Genomic DNA, 22,002 nt, shown 5'->3' on the forward strand with positions numbered 1-22,002 from the left:
CGTGCGCCGGTCACCAGCACCCCCCCGTTTCCCGGGGCCGGGCGCCGGTCGGCTGCAGCCTCGGCCTGGGCGGGGCGGTGGCGTCGCGGAAGGCGGTGCCAGCCCGTACCCGCTGCGCCGGTACGCCCCAACGCCGCGTTACGGAAGCTAAGCCCCATCAGCACAGGCTCCCCGGCACCGGGGCGTGCCACCGCAGCCGCGGCGCGGGGCCCGGCACCGCTCCGCGCCTCAGCCCCTCCCGGGCGGCGGCCGCTGGCGTCACTGCGGGGCCCGCTCGGGGGCCCGCCCCGGCCTGGCGCGCGGGTCACGTGAGCGGCGGCAGCGGCGGCGGCGTCAGCTGATCGCGGCGCGGCGGCGATGGACTTTCTCCTGGGGAACCCCTTCAGCTCCCCCGTGGGGCAGCGCATCGGTGAGCCCCGCGAGCCCCTCCACCCGCTCCCCGCCATGCCTCGATCCTGCCCCCGGGGGCGCCCGCCCGCCCGCCGGACCCCTTCCTCCGGGAAGCGTCGGCACCCGCCTTCGCGGCGGGACGGAGAAGGGGAAGGGGCCAATCAGGGGAGAACCCCGCTCTGACTGACGGGTGCTGCTGACCAATAGCGGATGCGCAGCCCGAGGCGGTGCCGTCGGCGGCCCCGCCAGCCAATCCGGGCGCGAAGGGGTCTTGAGGTGGCGAGGTGAAGTTTCCTCGCTTAAAGGGGCCGCGGCCCCGTTGTTCGAACCACGCCCCCCGCGGCGGAGCCGAGGCCCGCGATTGGCTCGGGGCCATTCCCGCCCGCACCTCCGCGGGGGCTTCGCGGGAAGGACGGGGTCCAACCGCGGGGCACGGCGGGAGCCGCTGTCGCGTCCCGGGCGGGAAGGGGGTTTGCGCTCCCTGAGGTGACAGGGCGGCAGGTGGCCGCCATCACCAAGCTGCAGGCTGCCGGGGGCATCGCGGCTCGCCCAGCCGGGTCGGTGTTCCTCGCCTGAAGGACGAGCTCTCTGGGCACCCCGGGGTGGGCTGCCCGCCCTGAGCTTCCCAGCACGGAGGTCTAGGACAAGGCTCTGTGGAGAGCACCTCCTCTGAGCCACGGGCATTCTCAGGGGGCTCAGTACCAGCCCCGGCAATGGGGCCAGCGCCAGGAGTCCACTCTGTGTCTTAGTCCCTGTGGTCAGGTCAACTAGATGAACACAGGAGAAGGACACAGCCTGAGAAAGTGGAGCGAAGAGATGCTATAGTTAGAAAGCGCGAGAGCATTGGCAGGTCTCAAAATAGAGATGCAGTTCTTAAAATACTCAGAATCTTTCTTCCCATTGTCTAAATGCGTGCGAGTTGTGCTTGAAGGGTGTTTAAATGTTGCCCATTTAAACTCTCCAGGTCATGCACAGCCATCTATAAATGTATGCGCTTACTTCATCTTGCTTTTTGACGCTTGCGCAGACCTCTGTTCTTCGCTGTGAACATCTCGTCCCTGATTCAGTACGTTCTGGTGTGCTTGCTTGGGTGAACAGGCTGCTGCGCTGGGGTGGGAAGGGAGCAAGCAGCTGCTTTAGGTAATGCTTTTATAAGCATCGCTTGTTTTAGAGGCTCCGCAAGAGCACTGTCCAAATGATGGGTGAAGGGCACTGCGATGTGCTACTCTCTAGTGTTGGGAGAGATAGGCGAGACGCATTAGCATAGCAAGGTGGGGGAAGGATCCCCAGGGAAGGTTTTCTGTAATGAAAACCTCAGATGATCTTTAACATCTCCCCAGATGAATGTCACATGTTTCATCACGCTTTCCAGGCGAAGCCGTCTCTCCCTTTCCAGAATGAATGCTCTTTGATTCCCTCAGTGAGTGCATCAGATAAGTTTTTGTGTTTGGGTAGAGGCAATCTGAAGTTATCTTTAGACGTCACAGATCTCTTCAAGCCCTCTGAATCTTCTCATCAATACAGTAGCCAGATTGCAAGTGGGTTCCCTCTGGGCTTTGCTTCAATTAAAGATGGGATTTTCAAGGAACAATAACAAAACAACAGAAAAGAAGAATAAAAAAGTATTTCAAGCGGTTTGTCAAAGAGAAGTTTAGAGTCGTTACTATCAATCAGAGGTATGACAGTAGAGAGATGTTGATGATTCAGGTTACTTTAGGTTATGGGAGTCTGAAGGGGTGGAGGAATTGCAGTGTATGAGAAAGAAACTCAGTATGGAGACTTGAAAGGTCTGGTGACTGAAAATATGAATGTTTTCTCCCTTTGAACATCACCTATCAACATCCTGGGGACATGGATAAATGCTTATCATCTTCCCTGTTTAATTTGAGACGCGAAGATGACTTACCCAGACTTGTTCGGTAGGTCCGTGGCAGCTGCATGTTGAACCCATGAGCCTGATCACCAAACCTGCACAGCACTGCTGCTTTGGGCTGTCTGTGTCCTTGCAAATTACTCGGGCAAAGTCGTGTATGCCTGATAGAGCCTATAAAGTCTAAAATAGCTTTAGGTGAAGGCTGAGGAACAAAAAGTACAATCCTGTGTGGCACACTGCAGCAACATTCTCAAATTCCTTCATCAATGTTAATTAGTAAGTCCCATTTATTTTGCTGACAAGGCAAACGATGCTCAGGTAATCTCAGTGATCAGTCACAGAATGAGTCAGTTGCAGAGGAGTAGGTTTTCTAACTTCTTACACCCAGTCCTAAGATTCAGTCACAAAAAGCTGCCTCTGTCCTGGTTTTGGACTGTGATGTCTCTTCCCGAGTAAGATGAATACAGACTTGTTTGTTTGGAGAATTTTTGGTATTTGTTTTTGTTGTATGTGGGTTGTTTTTTTAAACACAGTACTTCCAACCAGTGGGAAGTTTTCCAAAGAGTGCCGAAGCATCGTCGTTTGGATTCCCCCCCTCTCCAAAGGGAAATCCACTGCACCTCCATCTAGGAGCTAAGAGAAACTTAAAAATGGAAAGTCTAATTCCAAGGTGGTGCTCTGGGTGAGAGAATGGAGAGGAAACCACCAATGCTCTCTCCTGACCCTGGAAGTCTGGAATAACTAGTAATTACAGCAATACCAAAAGGGACAAAGACAGGTTATTTCAGTGAGTGAGAGCAGGCGAGAGAGAAGTAACGGTGTAAGCATAGAGTTGAAGAGGGGTTTTTTTGTGGTTGGCGGTTGCTTTAAGCATGAAAACCAGGAAAAGTTGAGACTGTAGAGAGGGAGCAGCTAAGAGAAGCTCATGGGTGAGGAAGAGGGGCAGATACAGCACAATATGCCAGAAAAATCCCCATAGCCATTTGGATCCCAGCTTGCAGGTGTCCCTGCACCCCTCTGGAGTTGGGACCTTGGGAGCTGGTGGGCAGCAGCTGTTGTCAGTAATGCTCTCCTCTCAGTAGAGCCAGACGGGGCCCTGCAAGGTATCGCTTCTCAAAAGGGTACTGCCTTGCCTGCTGTGCCCACTCTGTCTGGAGGAGAAGGGGCAAAGGCAGCAATTGAAAGGTTGTTTTGATCCCTAAGAGTATGAGCTGAGTCACAGGAAAGGAGGAGGAGAAGTTCAGGGACCCAAATACCCACAGCACTATGTCAGCAGCACAAGTCTGTGCCCATCACCATCCTTGAATTAGGTCTGGAGCCGTATCTCTGTTCTCTCTAGAAAGCACGTTGTCCCCTCTGTCTTTGGAGAAGCAATACAGCTAAATGGTGGAGTCCTGACTGAGCTGGTGCTGAAATTCCCTCAAGGGAAGCGAAAGCACGAGGCTTAGCAAGGAGACTTTCTTTGTACAGGGTGCTGATTTGGGCCAGGGGGAGTATGACTTGAAGGAAGGTGGGGAGAAAGGACTGTTGCATTGCTTTCTGCTGAACCTATGCTGTCTCATGCAACGAAATGCTGGTGCCCTCAAACACCTGCTGAAATGGGTGAGAAGGTGCTTCATGCTTTGCTGATGAATGTAAAGCCAGCGAGACAGAGCACTGTAGGGAATGCTGGTTAAGGGCTTGACGTGGAGGAGAGACCTGCAGTCTCTGATGAGCTATAGCAGAGCAGGTCACAGGCTTCTGAACGGCGCCTGGCTGGTTTTGAGTGCTTCAGATCTGTGATGGGGAGCAAAGGGAACAGGATCTTCTGTCCCCGGCTCCTGTACTTCTCCAGGCTATTTGCTGTAGTGCCGGTGTGCAAGGCTGGGTCAGATTGCCAGTCCCACAGCGAGCTCTCCCCTGCCCCGAGGGCAGAGACAATAAACTCAAAAAGAAGCAAAGCTGTGAAATTCACTCACAGCACGAAGCAACGTACAGCTCCGCTGTGTCAGTTATGCGCAGCTCAGAGTTCTGATCTGATTATTCCACCTAACTTTTATAACCCAGTTGCAGTCAGCAGGACCACATCAAATGCCAGGCAGGAAAAGAGTTGATGCTCTGGTTCAACCCGTACCACAGTCCCCAGCGGTTCTGGGTCTATCCGAGCAATCTGTGAGGCAGCAGACTGGAATCAGACAAACCCCAGTGCTGTCACACCCGGGGAGCCGGACTGGCTGCCAAAACAATGTGGCTTTGAAGTGGCCCCAGGAAGGGCCTCCTGTACATTCAACAGCCACTTGGTTTCAGGCTTGGAGGGAGATGGCATTCATAAGCTCTCCGATAACCTCCTCCGGGGGGAGTTCTCGTTTGCACATGTAAGTAGAGGCGGCTTGATGAGCCCCACCAGGCAAACCACTGGGCGGGCAGCCGTGCCCTGCCTCCTGTGCTTGCTGTTTTTAGGGTCTTGCTGCTGTCCCCAGCCATCCCAGGCTCAGATTTCATGAGGGGCAGAGAGCTCATGTGCTAATTACGGCTGATGAAATGGGGCCAGCCGCCCTGATCCTTCATGTGACTAATGAATAGACTTTGTTTCCTTCCCTTCTGCAGGCATTAGTAAAAGGAGTAAAGTTCAGGAGGGGTTTTTTTCAGGATTTCAGAGAAAACGCTGACATATCTTACTAGGCTTTGACAGCAAGCAAGCAAGGAGGATTTAAGGAGCATTAGCTTCAGCTCTCCCAAGGCTAGCTAGGCCAGGTCTTAATCTATACTGGGTAAATTCAAGCGCTTTGTCCTTGAAAATGCCTCATGGTCCTTGAAACATGCTCCTGTTTTCCATGTGCCCTAATACTGCTCTTCTAGCTTTGTATTTGTTGAGTCTCTGTTGAGCAGGTTTGCTGCTTTCCTGCAGTTCTTCATTGACCAGCGTGTGAATGGGGATGACAGTAGCAGGATGACCACAGCGCTGCAGGGTAACAGCAGGGCAGTGTGTGTCACCTCTGAGGAAGCCCCATTTTCCCCTAAGTGGCCACCAAGTGAAGGAGCATGCACAGTTTATTTGCATTCCTGCCTGAAAAGCAAACCTGCGGCCTGACCTTGGCAGGACTGGTATGTTTGGAGGAAAAGGGAGGGTGGTGGGGAGCAGGTTACAGAGTGCCACGGAACATAGGGAAGTGAGGGAAGGATGTTTGCAGGCTCAATTAATGTTTGTTCAGTGAAAATGAGCATGAGGAGGGTTGGGGAGACTTGAACAGCAAGGACTTGGTGGTTAAAGGCTTTGTTTCATCCTTGGTTTCTCCTGTAGCTCAGAGCTTCCCAGCAGGCTCACCCCCGTTCCTGAGCTGTGGGGTTTTTCCTTCCACATGCAGTGTTTTTCTTCAGGGGTGAGAAGAGTGGACGTGGATTTTCTTTCAGTAGAGCATTCCCTGTGTGATTGATTCGTGTGCTTCATTGCCAGAGGCAGCAAACAGTACAGTACCTCTGGCTAGGCTGGGGTTCAAACCAACATGCGTCATGATCAGGGGATGCCAGAGGAGAGCACAAGTGAAGGGTGCCTTTGTGACCATGTGTGCCAAGTCCATCAGACCAGCCTGATCTACAATCAGTCTCCCCTGGCCATGTGGTGTCCCAGAGCAGGAGGGAACCTGGAGCTCTGCTGCTATGTCGAGTCCTTGTCCCAAAGGAGCCCTGACAGACAAAATTCCCCCCATGCATTCATGCATTCATTGGTCTATGCCCTGGTCCACCAGACATGCTCCCCTGCAGCCCACTGCCCTGGCTATATTCTCCACCACATCACCCAGTGTGATGCTACCTCCTATGCCTCACTGAGGAAGCTCAGATCTGCAAAAGACCAGGATTCCTATATAAAATTAATACTCAAAGTGAGAAAAGGTCACCTGAATCAGGGGGCCTTCAGGATATCACAGAAATAGCCAGACCTTGAGAAAGGTGAAAGAGCATCAAGAACATTCTGCTGCTCTCTTTCCCTTGTTTGCCGTCTTGCATCTGGCTGTGGCCACAATGTAATCAGTGTAGTCAATACATTCTGCAGTCAACAGAGAAGGTGGCGGTTGGATTGTGGTAAGGTACAGATAGATACCTTTATGCTATGATGTTTAATCTGTGGGAGGGACACGTGCGTAAGAGGCTGCATTGCACAGTGCTGTGAATAGCTCTTTGCCTGACCCTTAAAAACAGGACATCCCCAAACATGATGGATGTGCTTACCCAGGCAGGAGTTAAAAAAGATCTTCTTTTTCCTGTGTTTCGGTCCTATCTCATTACTGCGTGAATGGGTGTTTCATTTCATTCCCGCAAAGGGATCATTAGCTGCCGGGCCAAAGGCAGAAAAAGGCAGCTCTGCCGAGGAAGGGCCTCTCCAAAGGGGTAGAAGACCCACAGCAGCAAGGGCCAGCTCCAGATTTTGCACGGAGAGCAGTTTTGGAAATGCAGGCACTTCTCTAAGTACCTTGTTGAGTCTGAGCTCTCTGGAAGAGCACCTGGTAGGTGCTAAACCGGTCTGGCTAGTTTTAATTCTCTTGCCCCAGTGCTAGGTCAAGCGTTTTACAGGATAGGAGAGCTGTGAAGGATGGTTCTTGTCCTGTTTGCCATCTGCTGCCTGTCTCTCTTTTCCAGTGGTCTGGAGAGTGCCTGGGCCCTGCCCGCCCCACTGGCAGTTCTCTTTCCCCCAGCCTCTGGTAGTGCCCCTGAAGGCATCAGTCAGTCAGTGTGGCTGGGGCCGAGGCATGGCTGATTATAGGGTGGAGACACTGGTGCTCTCAGTAATAGCTGCTCATTTCCCAAATCTCTGCCTTGAATAACATCAGGGCTGACTGAGGAATTGCTAATTAAAGGGGACACAATCAAAGCTGAAACAGTATTGCTTCAACATCAGTCCACTTTTGTCCATAATCCCCAGAGGCCAGAAGTTCAGGGGAGAGGTGTAAACGTGAAACAAGAGAGAGAGAGCCCTGCTTCGGCTGTTTATGTTTGCTTGGTTGGTTTTGTAGGGCCCATGTACAAATAAGGGGGTTGATTTCTTTTGATTTCCCTAACTTTTTTGATTTCCCTAACTTGGTGCAAAGCAAAAGTGGTGCCACTGACAATGGATCTGTGTCAGCGTGAGCCAACTAAACTCACAGTTTCTGGCCCTGCAGCAACAAAACAAATAATCTCACTTTTCTCCAGCTATGGAGCTGAAGCCGTGCTGAGCCCCCTCCCTTCGTGTGCAGGACACCAGCGATCATGCAGTGTGTGTTTGTGTGTTGGCAGCATGGTGGCATGGGCAAAGTTGAGCAACCATCGGTGCCAACGCGGGCCAGCCGTGTGCTTTGCGGTGGTGACACCTAGTGGGGAGCACTTAGCGACCCGGACTTCGCAGCTGCATTCACCTCCTTGCCTGTTGTGATGGAAGCCAGGGAGAGGGAGGCTGGGCTCTGGGGTATTCCAACAGCTGAGCAGCAGCCTGTGAGAGTGCCAGGGCTGCTCTTAGCCTTGCCCTGTCTTGGTTTCTGTTTTCCAGAGAGAGCTACCGATGGGTCCCTGCGGAGTGAGGACTGGGCTCTCAACATGGAGATCTGCGACATCATTAACGAGACTGAAGAAGGGTAAGGGAGCTGGTACACATCCAGCAGCAGATCTCAGCACACCCTGTAACAGTGCATCCCTAGAGTGCAGTGGCAGCATGCACCGGTGGAGGTAATAAGCTAGCTTTCCCAACAGTCCCTTAGACAAGATTCTGCTGGGAGACCTAAAGACACAGCAAAGCTGTCACAGCAGATACTTCCCCATTATCTTTGTGAGAGCTGGGAGCCATTCAAACAGGCCTTCAGGGTCCCCAGGAAAACCTCAGTTCAAGCCAGGCTGCCTTGCATCTTCCAAAGGCATATGTGCAATTCTTCCACTTCAGTTTATCCCTCCTTCATACCCCTCTCTTTCTTTCCCCTGGGAGTGTAAAAATCTGCAGGCTGGTGACTGAGGAGAGAGGAAAATCTCAGGCTGCTATTCAGTCCTCTGAGTGTGCAAGTCCTGCTGGGGTTCACTTCTCAGGTACTTTCATGTACAGTCACTCAGACATACACAAAGTGGGTGGGGGAGGCTTTGTCCCCTATCCCTATGGAAAGATGTTCAGAAATCTGCCATGCTCATTAGCTCTGGATCTGGGGATTTGCCAGTGAATTCAGGGGGGCTACTCCTTGTCACAGTGGAGATGTAAAGAGCAGCATGTAAAAAGGAAGGTGCTACATGGAATAAAAAATGTAGGTTTCACTCCTGCTGTCTTACCCCACAGTGATGCTGACAGAGGGTTAGCAAGCCCAGTTTTCAGCTTCACAGTTATATGAAAACAAAGTCAAACATCTTTGCTCACAGATCTGTCACCAATTCTTTTCCATGCTATCCCACAGTGCAAATACACCTGTCTCTGTCCCCAGTTCTCAGTCCCAAGCTGTGGCCACTTGGTGTTTCGGTTTTGGGCACCTGATAACACAGCCGTACCCTCCTGGCATCACAGCTGTCCCATTGGTCTACTAATGCCCGTCCATAGCAACTATGCTGCTCCACAAGCCAATATGCTCCTGGCCTCCTCAACACCCTGAGTTGTTGCAGACATCAGCACAGAGGCCTCCAATTTCAGTAACAGCACTCGTCAGCAGGACTCCACTCTTGCAGAACCACAGGCAGACAGCTTCACCAGCCATTGCTTCAAGCTGTCCTGAAAACATGGTGGGGAAGGTCACCTGCTGAGTGTATGAGTCATCCAGAGCCAGTGGCTGTTTTGCTTTGCCTCTCTGTAGGTGGGTCTCAACCTTCTGATGACCTTTCTTTGATTTCTCCTGCAGGCCCAAAGATGCCTTCCGAGCCATTAAGAAGAGAATTGTAGGGAATAAGAACTTCCATGAAGTTATGCTGGCATTGACGGTGAGTGGTCAGGGCTCTTTCTCAGCTCTGTGATAGCCTGCTGTAAAGCTGAGTCCCTGGCTGTAAAAACACAAGTGCCTAAAACCAACAAGGCAAACACGTAAGCAGAGAAGTCTATAGCTAATGCTTCATTGCCTTTGAAGGTCCTGGAGACATGCGTCAAAAACTGCGGCCATCGCTTCCATGTCCTTGTATCCAGCCAGGACTTTGTAGAAGGTGTCCTGGTGAGAACAATCCTGCCGAAGAACAATCCACCTGCCATAGTGCATGACAAGGTGCTGACCCTCATCCAGGTGAGACAAGAAGCATGATCATCTGTGCCAGTTCAGACAGTGTTAGTCTTTAGGTGTTTGTACTGAAGAAGGTGTTTGTACAGAAGACTCCTGTAAGTCATATTGGGCTGTACTGTCTTCTTCTCCCTAGTCCTGGGCAGACGCCTTCCGCAGCTCGCCGGACTTGACCGGTGTCGTTGCTGTGTATGAAGACCTGAGACGGAAAGGCCTGGAGTTCCCCATGACTGATCTGGACATGCTGTCACCCATCCACACACCACAGAGGGTATGGGAACATTGCTGAAGAAAAGGGTGCTGGGCAGCTGCCATTCTGGAGCTGTGAGGGGACTTCAGGAACTCTAGCTTGCATTTAGAGGGCTTTTGGGGAGTGAGAAGCTTCAGGACAGCCTTTTTGCTGAAAGAGGTTTTGAAAGCAGATGGGGAGTTGCCATCAACATTTCTCTGCTAATTCCACTGTCCTGTCAGCTGTGAGTGTCTAACATCTCTCTGTGACTTTTCCCACCTCTGTGTGTAGACTGTGTATAGCTCCGACTCCCAGTCCGGACAGAACTCACCTGCGGTCAACTCCCCTCAGCAGATAGAGTCCATCCTCCATCCTGTCACCCTGCCCACCGGGAGAGGCACAGCCAGCGATTCACCCATCACACCCACACCAGAGCAGGTGAGTTGGACATGATCCCCATGGTGTTGCTGACTCTCCCTGCATTTGGGGGCTGTTTCATAAACCCTCTCTTGGTCCTTCCTCAGCCTCTTTCCTCAAGGAGCGATTCCTCTAAAGCATAGTCCCTCGAGAGCTCGTCAGACTTCCATTGTGGCTACAGCGATAAGCTGGGATACCACAAACACTGAGCGGTTATATTTTCCCAAGACAAGGCTGCTGGCAGGTAGAGGGAAGATCTCCTGCCTACAGGGAAGTGGGGAACTGAGACACAGGTTTTGAGCGAGGTCTTTGTAATGCTGTATAGCAAAAGCTTGTTCAGTAGATAACTCCTTATCATCTTTATTTTGCCTCACTGCTGACTTAATATGAATGAACCCTATCTGGCTATGTGGTTTCCAAAGGCCAGGGCTTTCTCACTTGTTTCCCATCCTCTGTTCTTCTTCCTCACCCTGACTTCATATGACTTCAGCACCAAACCTCCAGCTGTTGGTACACTGCAGAACAGAGGTTAGAAACTGTTCTCAAGACGCTCATTAGCAGCTTTTGAAACCAGAGGGATAAAGCTTCAACTGCACGCTTAGCTAAGGCTTGCCTTTTGAATGGGAATTCATTTCTCCCTCCTGCCTTTTATGCTGCTTTGGAAATTAAATTATTTGAGTGGCTGCCACACAGGAGGTGCTAGCTGGGGAGAAATTTTAATCAGAACAGCAGCCTGTGCTGGCTATTAAAAATCAAGGCTAGGCTAGTGTCCAAAGATCCCAAGTGAGGCTTGACATCTGTAACCAGCAAATGAACTTGATGGTAAATAATGGAGCTTCCTTCTGCCGGGAGCTCCCGAGAGCTAAACTGAATAGTAACAAAAGAGCTCTCCAGTGGCCACTCGGCTCTGTGAACACATGCACACAAGCGGTGTGCTGCCATTCAGAGCTTCCTGAGCTATCTTCCTCATCTTCTCGGGCAGAGCTGTCATTTGCCCTCCCTTTTGCAGGTTGGGAAGCTGCGCAGTGAGCTGGAAGTGGTGAATGGGAACATGAAGGTCATGTCAGAGATGTTGACGGAGCTGGTGCCCACCCAGGCCGAGCCTTCTGACCTGGAGCTGCTGCAAGTAAGGAAGGCTGGCAGGGCAGAGGGCTGGCACATGCTGCTTGATTTAGCAATGACTGGAGGCCTGAGGCATGACACATGGTAGGCGTGGGGAACAATTGGAGAGTTTAGTGTGGGGCTTATCTGGGAATGATGGGATAAGGGAGAAACAGAGAAGGTGGAGTTTTAACAGCCAAGGGAAGTTGCACTATTGAGGCTAGAATCATCTCATATGGGGACTTGTAGTTCCTAAGGGCCTTTCTTTCTGGGTGAAGTGTTACACAAGAGGCATACAATTATGGTCTGTAAGGCTCAGAGTCAGTTTACCTCTTACACTAATACTTCCTGCCCATCAACACTTGCTGATAGACCCCAATAGCCTCTGGGGTCTGTCCCAGTCAGACTTCCAAACCTATGAGTGTTCAGCCTTAGCCTGACCTTTGTGGTAACGTTCCCTTGCTGTGAGCAGGAGCTGAATCGGACATGCAGAGCCATGCAGCTGCGTGTTCTGGAGCTGATTCCCCGTGTTCTCCACGAACAACTCACTGAGGAGCTGCTCCTCATCAATGACAACCTCAACAACATGTTTCTGCGCCATGAAAGGTACCTCTCTTCCCTTCTCTGCTCTGATCTTCCACAAGAGTTTACTCCCCCTTGATGGCCTTCTTGATCTGCCCATGAGTATAATACTCAAGATGTATCAGCCTGTATCAGCCATCTTTGACAACATAGCCAGTTCTCAGGTTTTGCTGATTTATTCCTGTCCCTTTAAAACTGCTGTGTAAGTTACTGGTGGAATATAAAGATGGGCCTGTGGCATAACTCAGAAGAAGGAGGGAAGTGCATGGAAGGAGCTGCGTTTCTAGCTCTGAGGCAGACAAGGACAGACAGGACTTTTCCAGGTGGGGATCAGCACTCCTTTCTTTTTATTTCCATTTCATCAAACCCATCTCTTAAGCTAGGATGAAGTCTGGAGAATTTAGTCCCTGTGTCTGTACGGAGAGCTGGGTTTCAGCCATTTTGGTTAAAAGTAGCTCTGGAGGACCACAGAAGCTTCCTCACACCATCTCTCAGGAGATACCAACTCTCAGGGCCTTGTTGTAGTGTCTTTGGTCTTGAGGGGGAATTGGGCCCTAAACCATGGTCCCCCTTTCCTAGCATGTAGGAAAGAGCAGGCTGTGCCAAGCCTTATAAGAAATCTCTTTGGTTGGGGGTGAATAAGCAGGTGCTACTGAAATGCATCCTGTCATCTGTCTTGCAGGTTCGAGCGCCTCCGGACAGGACAGCCAGTTAAGGTAACTCAGAACAACTGCCCCTCTGTGCAGCTCAGTTTGCATCCTGCAGGTCCAGCAGTGTCCTGCTGAATTGGAGAAAGGTTCGGTCTGCCTTTGTTCTCTCCCAGCCCAGCTGCACCAGGCCATGTTGGTGTGCAGGACGCTCCCATTCCCACTGCTGGCCTCTCCTTCCCTACCAGTGGGAGCCTTCCTCTCACCCAAAGAGCAAGAGCAGACCAGCAGCAGTTATGGTTTTCTGGTATTGAACATTGAGAAGACCAATTCCCATATGAACCTCCCTTTGTCCTCTGAGCGTTGCCCTGTCCTCTGAACCAGCAAGCACATACCCTACTTTCTGGCATCCAGCAGAGCTGAGAGGTTGGCTACCAAGGCATACTCTGCCCTGGGACACTATTCCTAGCCCATTCTCTCTGACAACTGTTCCCCTTTTCACAAGGAGAGGCTTTTCAACTGGTATCTTCCGATGGGTAAAGAAGGGCTTCCCCTCTTCAGCGTCAATGAGCTAGGACTGAAGAGTCAAGGTGTCCAAGCTTCAGAAACTCTGTCATCTTCCTTTTTTTTTTCCCTCCAAAGGCACCAAATGAGGCAGAGAACAGCTTGATTGACCTGGGACCTAGTACTCCTTCTGCAGTGAGACAGCCTGAAGTCACCAACAACCTCTCTTCTCAGCTGGCTGGAATGAGTAAGTTACCATGCAGTCTTCCCCTCGGTCCTTCTCCTGTGCTGCTGCAGGGATCCTTTCATGCCCTTGAATCACCTCCCCAGATTATTTAGGCATATTCACAAAATAACCTAGAGAAATAGGGTCTATTGTCAACTTATAAACTCATGAAGAAACTTGTATATGCCCCAAGGCACACAAGCATATGTCTCAGCATCCACACCTGATGTTGTGGGGGTCATGACACAGTGTTAGGCTGTGACTAAGTACTGGGTCTTCCAGCAGAGCAGGGGGGAAAGTTGCTCCCTCTGCAGTGCCAAGCAGCAGTGCAGTTGCCTCTCTTGCTGTGTGGTGTCAGGCTGACCACTGAGGTTTGGGAGAAGACAAGCAGCTAAGCTGTGCAGGAAGGGCAACCATGAGCATCTTGGGCTCAGGACCCAGGATGTGACAGGTTGTTTACTTAGAAAGCCTGACAAATCCTGAGGGTTCTTCAAGACATACCAACAGCCTACATAGCACTGCTTGAAGCTCTTGCTAGTTGTGAACACATTTAGTACAGCTTTGGATGCAGCTACAGAAAATTGGCAAGACCGTTTTTACAAAGCCAGTTGAGATATTTTTTCAAGTCAGGGTTTTTCAGATGATGCCTGAGTCATGAAAAGCCATTCACCTGTCTCAGAGATGCTTGCCCAGAAGCACAGGTTATCCTCTTCCACAGGTTATGTAGCAATTCCCTCTGAGTTGTCTTAAATGGTCAGGAATATCTAGCCTTCAGCATCAGTGCATTAAATTGCTGCTGCTGCCTGAGATTAAGCTAAAAATATCTGCTCAGCAGGAGAAGAAACTGCTTCTGTTACAACACTACACACATGCATAGACTGTGCTGCAGAAGAGTGGGCCTAGAGCAGTGTAGCCAGTTCTGATGCTCACTTTCCACCCAGCACCCTCCGAGCCCACAGCTCTCTGTTTAATGCTCTGTGCTGCCTGCTCACTGTGCTCTCTCTCCCACAGACCTGGGCTCGAGCAGCGTAAGCGCAGGGCTGCACTCCCTCGACACCTCTGGCAAGCTGGAAGAAGAGTTTGACATGTTTGCCCTGACCCGCGGCAGCTCGCTGGCTGAGCAGCGCAAAGAGTGAGTGTAGCAGCCCCTCTCGGTCCTGTCCTGCCTTCTTGCAAAGGGGGAGGGCTCAGGGCATCTGGGGCTGTGACCCCAACCAGCAGCAGCTCCTGGGAGACAGCAGGACACAATAGAAATGCACTCTTCTGATGCACAGTGTTTGTAGGGTGACCTCTGTGTTCCCAGTCCTTCTTCATGCTGCCGTCATCTCCCCTTCACCTGGGCACCGGGAGAACAAAATGGTTCTCTGTGTGTGGAGGCATATGCTACGGAGACTCAGTGTCTGGAGATGAAAGTGTAGAGTGGGACTGGCTGAGTTTTCTTGTCTCTGAACTCATGTGCTCTGACTGGGCTGATGTTGAATTTGGGAGTTGCTGAATATCAGTGCAGCCTAATGGACAGAGTAATGAACTGGAGTGCAGGAAGTATGCAGTCAGTTGTGGCTTGCAAGGCAGGGCACTGGTCTGTGCCTCAGCTTCCCTGTTGGTTAAGTGGGACTGATGTTTCTTCCTCCATAATGTGTTTGAGACCTGGTGTAAAGCACTAAGATCGGAGTCTCAATAGTACTGGTTGAACTGAAGAGTCATTACTGAAGAGTCTCTACTGCAAAGAGTGGATTCCTGAATCCTTGTTCTGGGAGGAGCCAACAAGAGCTGTGCTGGCTGGTCCCTTTGGCTTGAGAGACTGAGGCTGATCTCGTGCTGTTTTGCCTGTCATAGTCATCCCCTGCTCTTTGTCAGTTTCCAAGCAGTAAAGCCCACAGGCACATGGCTGCTTCCAGCCCCCAAAGACCTGTGCTCCTGATCTCTGTCCACTGGAGTGCCTTGTTCTGCAGCTGGACAGTAGCAAGTTAAGGTCTCTTAAGGATGTCTCCTTCCATTCCTCTGCCTCAGGCTGCTTCTGGTAAAAGTGGTGGGGAAGCTCCTGACTGACACACATCTCCATGTTTTGCCCATGGGTTTCCCCGCCGATTTTACTGTGGGGTGTGCTGCCTGAGGACAGAGAAAGTCTAGGACACAATCAGTGGTCACAACAGCACGCAGTCTGGGCCTGAAATCTGAGCCACCAGTATGTGCTCAGTGCTAGAGGCTGGGAGAGATCTGGACATGGGTGGAATCGTATCCTCTCCGATGTGGCGCAATCCTTAACAGACCGAGGCTTATGATCTCTGCACAAGTAACGAGACATCTTCTATTTATTCCTCCATCTGCCTGCACTTGCACTCCTGCCAGGTAGCCTCTCCTCTCACTGGCTCAGGCTTCACATTTCACTCCCCAGCCTCTGCTCTCAGTGTCTCCGTCCATCTGAACAGACCCATCGCCCTGCTGTTCTCAAACGGGACGTGCTGGCAGAAGACACAGGCAGGGCCGCTGGGGTTTGTTCCTGACCCCCCCATGCTTCATGTGTGTCTCAGCAAAGCAGTGCTTGAAACACCTCAAGCCTTTCCTGCCATTCTTCCTCATCAGCTGCATGATAGCAGCATTGTACTTCATCCTTGATGCCATTGTCCACAGTGGCCCCTTCACTGATGAGCACTTCTTCGAGAAGTTTGAGCACCGGTGGCCCAAGCCCCTGGCTCCCAACAAAAACAGCTCCACTTGATGGTCTGCTGGATCTGCAGAAAGGGTCCCGGGAGCAGCTGCAGAAGAGACTTGAGGAGAGTTTCTGGGAGAAACCTCAGCATGGTTCTCCCAGCATGGACAGACTGTTTCCTCCGCTCTGCATGGATCAAATGGTGACGTGTGGCATTAGCATGTGTGGTAGCAGCCTAAACGGGACACAGAAATGGGATGAGGGAGATTATGGATGAGATGTCTGTGTGTGGAAAGAGGTTGCTGTAATGGTGCACTTGGAGATCTTGGAGCGACACTAGGCTCTTCTGATCATCCAGTCTCACATCCTATGTGGGTAGCATAGACAAATGAGTCTCTGTCACCATCAGTTCTTGAGTGGTGTCAGTTAAAGAAATGTTTTTGAGCTGTGTTTGTGTCTGTGAAGGTAGGTATGTAGGGGCTTGTTGCTTGAATCCTTTCTAAAGTAGCTGTAATCTTCTGGTCAGTCTGTGTTAGTTATCTCTCTTCTGTAGTCAACCCCAGAGAAGACGAGTGTCATGACTGATGCACCTAGCTCTGTAAGTCTGCGTTTTAGTCTGTTGTATGGTTGTTTTCATATGTTGCCTTATCATCCTCCTATCATGTGTCAGGGCTGTCCTGTGGTATCCCACCGTGATGTTGCAGTAACTAGCTTAGTCTGTTTTGTGGTGGCCTACAACTTTAGTAGGGGTTTTGCACACCTTTCTAGAAGCTCTTGGGAGCAGAATGACGAGAGATGAAAAGTTGTGCAGTCAGAAGCACAGAATATATGTTTAGGAGTTCCTGCTCTTCACTCTCAGGCATCTCATCAGCCTGTGTGTTATTTAACTTCATGCTTTCAGGGTGAAGTACGAAGATCCCCAAGCCTCCAAAGGACTTGCTGGTGCCCTGGATGCCCGGCAGCAGAACACAGGAACGGTAAGTGGCCACAGAGCTTTTAGTGCACCACTGGAAATAAAAGTATTCTTGCTCACCAAAGCAATAAATGTGCTGTCTGTTTGGGAAAAATCAAGTGTTTAACATGGCTGATGTTAGAACTGACTCCCAGTCTCCACCAACCTGCATTTCCTATCTGGGCTATATGCCTCATTCTTTAAATCCCAGAGGTGGGGAACTATGGAAAGTCTGGGGTTGACTTAGCCAGTAACAGGATGGCCTCTTTATATCTGCAGGGAATTTCCACCTGGAAATGTATGGTTTACCCCACTTCAGCAGGTTTCCAAGGCCAGCTGCCTTCTCTCTGCAAACAGAGAAGTAGGCCACCAGCACTAGTGTGTTCTTTCCCCTACCCTAAACCCACTGCCTTCCCTCTCCCTCACCTTCTGCAATAGCAGCTTTCAGTGCAGACTGTCTCTCAAGCAGGGGGAGTCTGGTGCCTCTAGTGATGGAGCCCAGCTGACTAAGTGGATGATGCGGCAAGGAATGGTGAGATCGTGGAGTGCCAGGAAGGAGGAAGGAAGCTGGGGCTGCTCACCTAGAAGTGGCACTGGCACAGCACATGAGGATGCACAGCAAACATCAGCAGAGGCTGCAAACTGAAATGGAGCAACCCTGGTCTGGACTGGTAGTGGAGACCAGGGTTGGGAAAGAAGCAGGCAGACTGTCAGTCCTTCCTCAAGTAAACATGACTCTAAGAAAAAATCATAGGAGCTCTGAGGCCAAGAGAGCGTGTGCCACTCTTTGAGTTAGAGGATGGCCTGTTTTGAGGTGGGTGATTGGGGCAGAGGCAATAGCTGGTGGCATCATGAGGAAGGCTGCTGCCATTTATTCCCCTTGCATCCTCTCCCGCTCAGCATGAGCTGCCCCGTTTGGAGGAAAACATTCTGGCTTTTACCCTGTTCAAGGCCTCCTCCTCTAAATTGTTTGAGCCTTCAGGCTGTTGAATTCAGTCTTTTGGCAGCAGGAATTCCTGCAATTATGTCCCCTCAGGCACACTGAGGCTTTGACACACTTGCTTGAAGGTCTGAAGCTTGTTAGCCTGTCTTCCTGAAATGGGCACTGCCCAAACTGATGTCTGCTCTAGGAAGTTTCCCCACATGCTGTCCAGTTGGCTTGAATGCACTTCTACTCCAAAGACTTCCGTTCTGGGTAGAAAAAGCCAGTTTGCTTCGAAGCTTCCCTAATCTCACACATCCTCTTCCATCACCATTCATCCATCTGCCAGCTGTGTAATTACTCTGCTCCCTGGTTTGGGGAAATTTGCCTGTTCTTGGTAAGAAGGCATTGCTCTTTTTCTTGGTTTTATTGTTTTCCTGAGATCAAGGGAGCTATACATACTGGGACGCTAATAAATAACTACCCACAAACACTCTCTCATGCTTCCGCTTGTGGAGCCTCTACCAAGGGCTGCTCCTTGCTCAGCTTTGTTCAGGAGCTCATGACTGGAGAAAAGGATCTGGGGTTTGGAATCAGGCTTGATTTCCTCCAAGGTTATGTCTGTCCACTACGAAGGTGTCTCTTCGCTGTGCTCCATGGGAATCACTTCTTGGCAGATGCCTTTCCCCCTTATTGTGTGCCAGACCTGGCATGTCCAATATCTTCTGCATTGCAGACTTTGTCACTGGTTTGTAGAAGGGAGGAGTTGTGGGAAAAAGCACACCTCTTGTTCTCTGGCTGCCTAACACAAGCAGCTAACTTCCACCTAGTGAGTCCTCACCAAAATGGGAAGCCTGGTCCAGTCCTAATACCCCAAAGCCAACCACCAAACCCCAGATGCTTTTACTGGCATGTATCATGAAAGCTGTGTGTGTCTGGGTGTGGATGGGGCAGAGGAAGCAGGTGAGCGGTGGCACTGGTAGCTGGGAGAGCTTTGCAGTGGCACTGGCTGGATTGGGAAGGGCCTGAGCAGACTGAACAGTGGAACAAGAAGGTTAGCTTTTGGGTTGGGCTTGCTTTTTGCAGAGGGGGTTTCCTGGAGTATCCCCTCTTGGCCTCATCGCTCTTTCTCCTTCTATCCTAGGTGCCGGTTCCCCAAGCCAATTTCATGGAAGACATAGAAAAGTGGCTCTCCACTGATGTGGTAAGTGAGCGGCTGCTTCCCTGGAGCCAGCAGTCTTGCCAGAGTTGTCTGCAGGGCTAGATTTTAGGCACTGTACAACAGCACTGGCACTGCTGAATCTGCTCAGAGGGAGCAGGGGAGGAAGAGCCAAGGACACAGGGTTTGGGATACCACACCAGTATAACTAGCCTTCTGGGAGGCATAGCTAGCGAATGAGGCTTAAAGCCACTCTAACATGTCTGTACTGCAGAAGGGGTGGGAACACTATCCTGTCTCTCTCCATGCAGACATGGAGATGCCTTTGTCTACCTTGCTTCTAACCATGCCCTTCTCCTTCCCCAGGGGGAGTCAGAGGATGCAAAAGGTGTCACCAGTGAAGGTAAGACTTGCAAGCCAACCCCTGTCTCCAGCTGTTCCTGGCAGCACCTTGGTTGTTCCACAAACCAACCTCCTTTCTAATGCCCTGCTCTTCTCTTGGCCAGAGTTTGACAAGTTCTTGGAAGAGCGAGCAAAAGTTGCGGACCGGCTGCCCACCTTGTCCAGTTCCTCAGCAGGGACATCCGTCTCCCCTCCTGCTGCCAGCCATCATCGGAAGCAAGCAAAGGAAGATGATGCTATGTTTGCCTTGTGAATGCTATGGACTGGTGTGCTGTGGAGCAAGAGGCTGTGTGTGCTGTTTCGCTTGCCTCTGACCAGGGGCCAGCAGGGGAAGGACTCTGTCCCCTTCCTCCACTCTCTTCCTGTTTTCCCTTTGAGTTGTTTTTATTTTTAAGCTGCTTTAAGATTTCAGATAATCTTTATTGTGTTTAGGGATGTCACACAATATACTTGTGAAGGGGGTTTTCAAAGCTGCTAGAAAGTGTGGGAGTTCAGTGGGCTTTTCTTTTGGTACAGTGTGGGCAAAGCCGAAGAAGCTGCCCATCCTCCTCTCCAGTGAAGCAGACAGAACTCTTGCCCAAGAAACAGGAGAGGCTGAAATCATTCCTGCCTGCCTCTTTCCTCACCCCGTCCCTCCACCCCTCTGCCTGACAGTGTTAGGACAGGAAAGCATGGGGATGCAAAGCATTACAGGTGGCAGAGGAGGAACACTAATGTTAGAGGTGCCCTGTTGCTCTAGTGTCTCTTGCACAAGTGCTTGTGGTATGCAACACCTTCCCACTCACAACCCCTTCTCTTTCTCTTCCTTTCCTCCGCCTCCCCATTATTTTATCCATAATCCTACCCAGAGCCTGAATGTTTCTGTTGCATGACAGCCAGTTACCAAAGCCCTCGCTGCACACAGGGCTTGAGCTGTGAGCGGTACCCCAGGCTGAAGGGGCTGTCTGCTGCGAGGTAGGATGTGCCTTCAGCAAACTCTTTGCAGTTAATTTAATTCTCCCATTATTACGCTTTTCCCCCTTCTTTCCCTGATGCGATCCCAACTCCCTCTCTCACATCCACTGATGCCTTCCACCACATCACGCCGTGGTGTGGGGAGTCTCACTGAGTCTCTGATCAGGCCAGTGCTGTAGACTCCCTTAGGGTAGCTGTGTGTGCTGTTCCCTAAAGCAGGAGGCCCTTACATCGACACTGTTACACGCTGCTGTTGCTGGGATCGCTTGTTCAGCTGGTGGGCACAGAGGTGAAGCGAGACATCAGTCATCTCATGCCAGCAAAGCAGCCCTGCCGCAGCCAGAAGCTCTTTTGCTCACGGGGAGGAGAACCTTTCTGAGTAACCTGCACATGCTGCCCAATGATAAAGGCAGCCAGGGAGGAGGATGCCAAGCCCGGGGCTCCTGCTCGTGGGGTTTCTTGTCAAGTGCAGGAGGGTTGCCTTTTTTTATTGCACATTAAAGGAGCAAAGTCTTGAGCTTCCCGTGAAGATCTGCGTGTGCTCTCAGTGCTGGTGTTGAGGAGGGGAGGACCCTGTGTGGGAGAGGAGGCTATACACCCACATTTGCTCTCCATGAGAAGGCAAGGGCACTGTGGTGCTGAGATGAGGCATGGCGTGGGGCCCAGGGCTGCTGCAAGCCAAGGCAGGTGCTCACTGGGGTGGTGATTACAGCCCATCTCAAAATAGCAAAAGAGGGCGACCTACCTCCTCTATTTTCCCTCTCTGCCTTGTGACCAGATCCAATACCCACACTGCAGCCCATAAGTCACTTAAAGACATGCAAGAAACAGAGTTGCTATGAAAGGGCTCTCTGGTATCCACAGGGTGTCCTCAGTTGTCCCCGTGCCATCCCTCCATGTCCAGCTGAGTGGGAGCTGGGGGAAGGATTCTTAAGAGGAGACTGAACAACTTGATAGTGTCATCTGAGCCCTAGACTTGTAGGAAGGAGTTAAATTATCATAGAATCATAGAATGGTTTGGGTTGGAAGGGACCTTAAAGCTCATCCAGTTCCAACCCCCTGCCATGGGCAGCAACACCTTCCACTAGAGCAGGTTACTCCAAGCCCCGTCCAACCTGGCCTTGAACATGGAGCATCCACAACTTCTCTGTTGTCCAGATGTCAGCACCTCCCTCTCCCCTGCGCCTGTACTGCAGTCTCAGCCTCACCAAGCTCAGGCTGATAGATGTGTGAGGATAAAGCTGTGAGCAAAGCTGACCTGCAGCAGGGCTGGAAAGACCGTGGTGCTGGGTTTCCTCCTTCGTAAGCAGTTGTGGGCTGGGAAAGGGCTTTGTAACTTCAGTATTCCAAGCCAGACAGCACATACCATTCTTGGACAATTTGTTCCTTGGAAAAATGAATCACCATTTCCAATTCCATTGCATTCACAATGCCTCTGGGAGGAACCAGGGGAGAGCCCTCCTCCTTTCTGAACCAGGTAGTATTGTGTATTTAACATAACCCTCTGAGCAGTGCTCCTCAAAGCAGGGTGTCCATGCTATCTCCTGGAGGTGGTGGGAATGGGAAAGCCCAGCCTAATGAGCCTAAAAGCTGCCTGTCCTGTCCCAGCAGAGTCCTCTGCTGCAGGTTACCTGATGCTGAACAGTTGTGGCTCCATCTCTGAGCTCCTCCCACAGCCAGTTCTGCAGCAGGACTTCACTGCACCACGGGACCCCATGTTCCTCATCGACGAAGGGCTTAGATGGAATGAAGCGTGCAAAGCACTTTCTGAGCAGCACAGCCTAAGAGCTGCAAGTGTCTGCCTTACCAG

At 51.3% G+C, this 22,002-nt stretch overlaps 1 protein-coding gene across 3 annotated transcripts; it reads left to right on the forward strand.

Annotated features, from left to right (window-relative positions):
• Positions 1 to 263: 263 nt before the first annotated feature.
• TOM1 (target of myb1 membrane trafficking protein) lies at positions 264 to 20,721 on the forward strand. Of its 3 annotated transcripts, XM_030478000.1 has the most exons (16): positions 264 to 409; positions 7,764 to 7,848; positions 9,082 to 9,160; positions 9,304 to 9,453; positions 9,584 to 9,718; positions 9,968 to 10,114; positions 11,103 to 11,219; positions 11,667 to 11,800; positions 12,459 to 12,492; positions 13,066 to 13,174; positions 14,165 to 14,285; positions 16,705 to 16,780; positions 17,225 to 17,287; positions 18,822 to 18,881; positions 19,203 to 19,239; positions 19,343 to 20,721. In XM_030478000.1, the coding sequence occupies exons 1-16, from the start codon at positions 358 to 360 to the stop codon at positions 19,489 to 19,491; spliced, it is 1,548 nt and encodes a 515-aa protein (XP_030333860.1). In that variant the 5' UTR covers positions 264 to 357; the 3' UTR covers positions 19,492 to 20,721. The 3 variants fall into 3 exon arrangements, with proteins under 3 accessions (XP_030333860.1, XP_030333861.1, XP_030333862.1); XM_030478001.1 differs by lacking the exon at positions 17,225 to 17,287; XM_030478002.1 differs by lacking the exons at positions 264 to 409; positions 7,764 to 7,848 and adding an exon at positions 7,855 to 8,290 and having other exon boundaries at positions 19,343 to 19,505.
• Positions 20,722 to 22,002: the final 1,281 nt, after the last annotated feature.

Source organism: Strigops habroptila, chromosome 3 (genome assembly GCF_004027225.2).
Source record: "Strigops habroptila isolate Jane chromosome 3, bStrHab1.2.pri, whole genome shotgun sequence".
NCBI lineage: Eukaryota > Metazoa > Chordata > Aves > Psittaciformes > Psittacidae > Strigops > Strigops habroptila.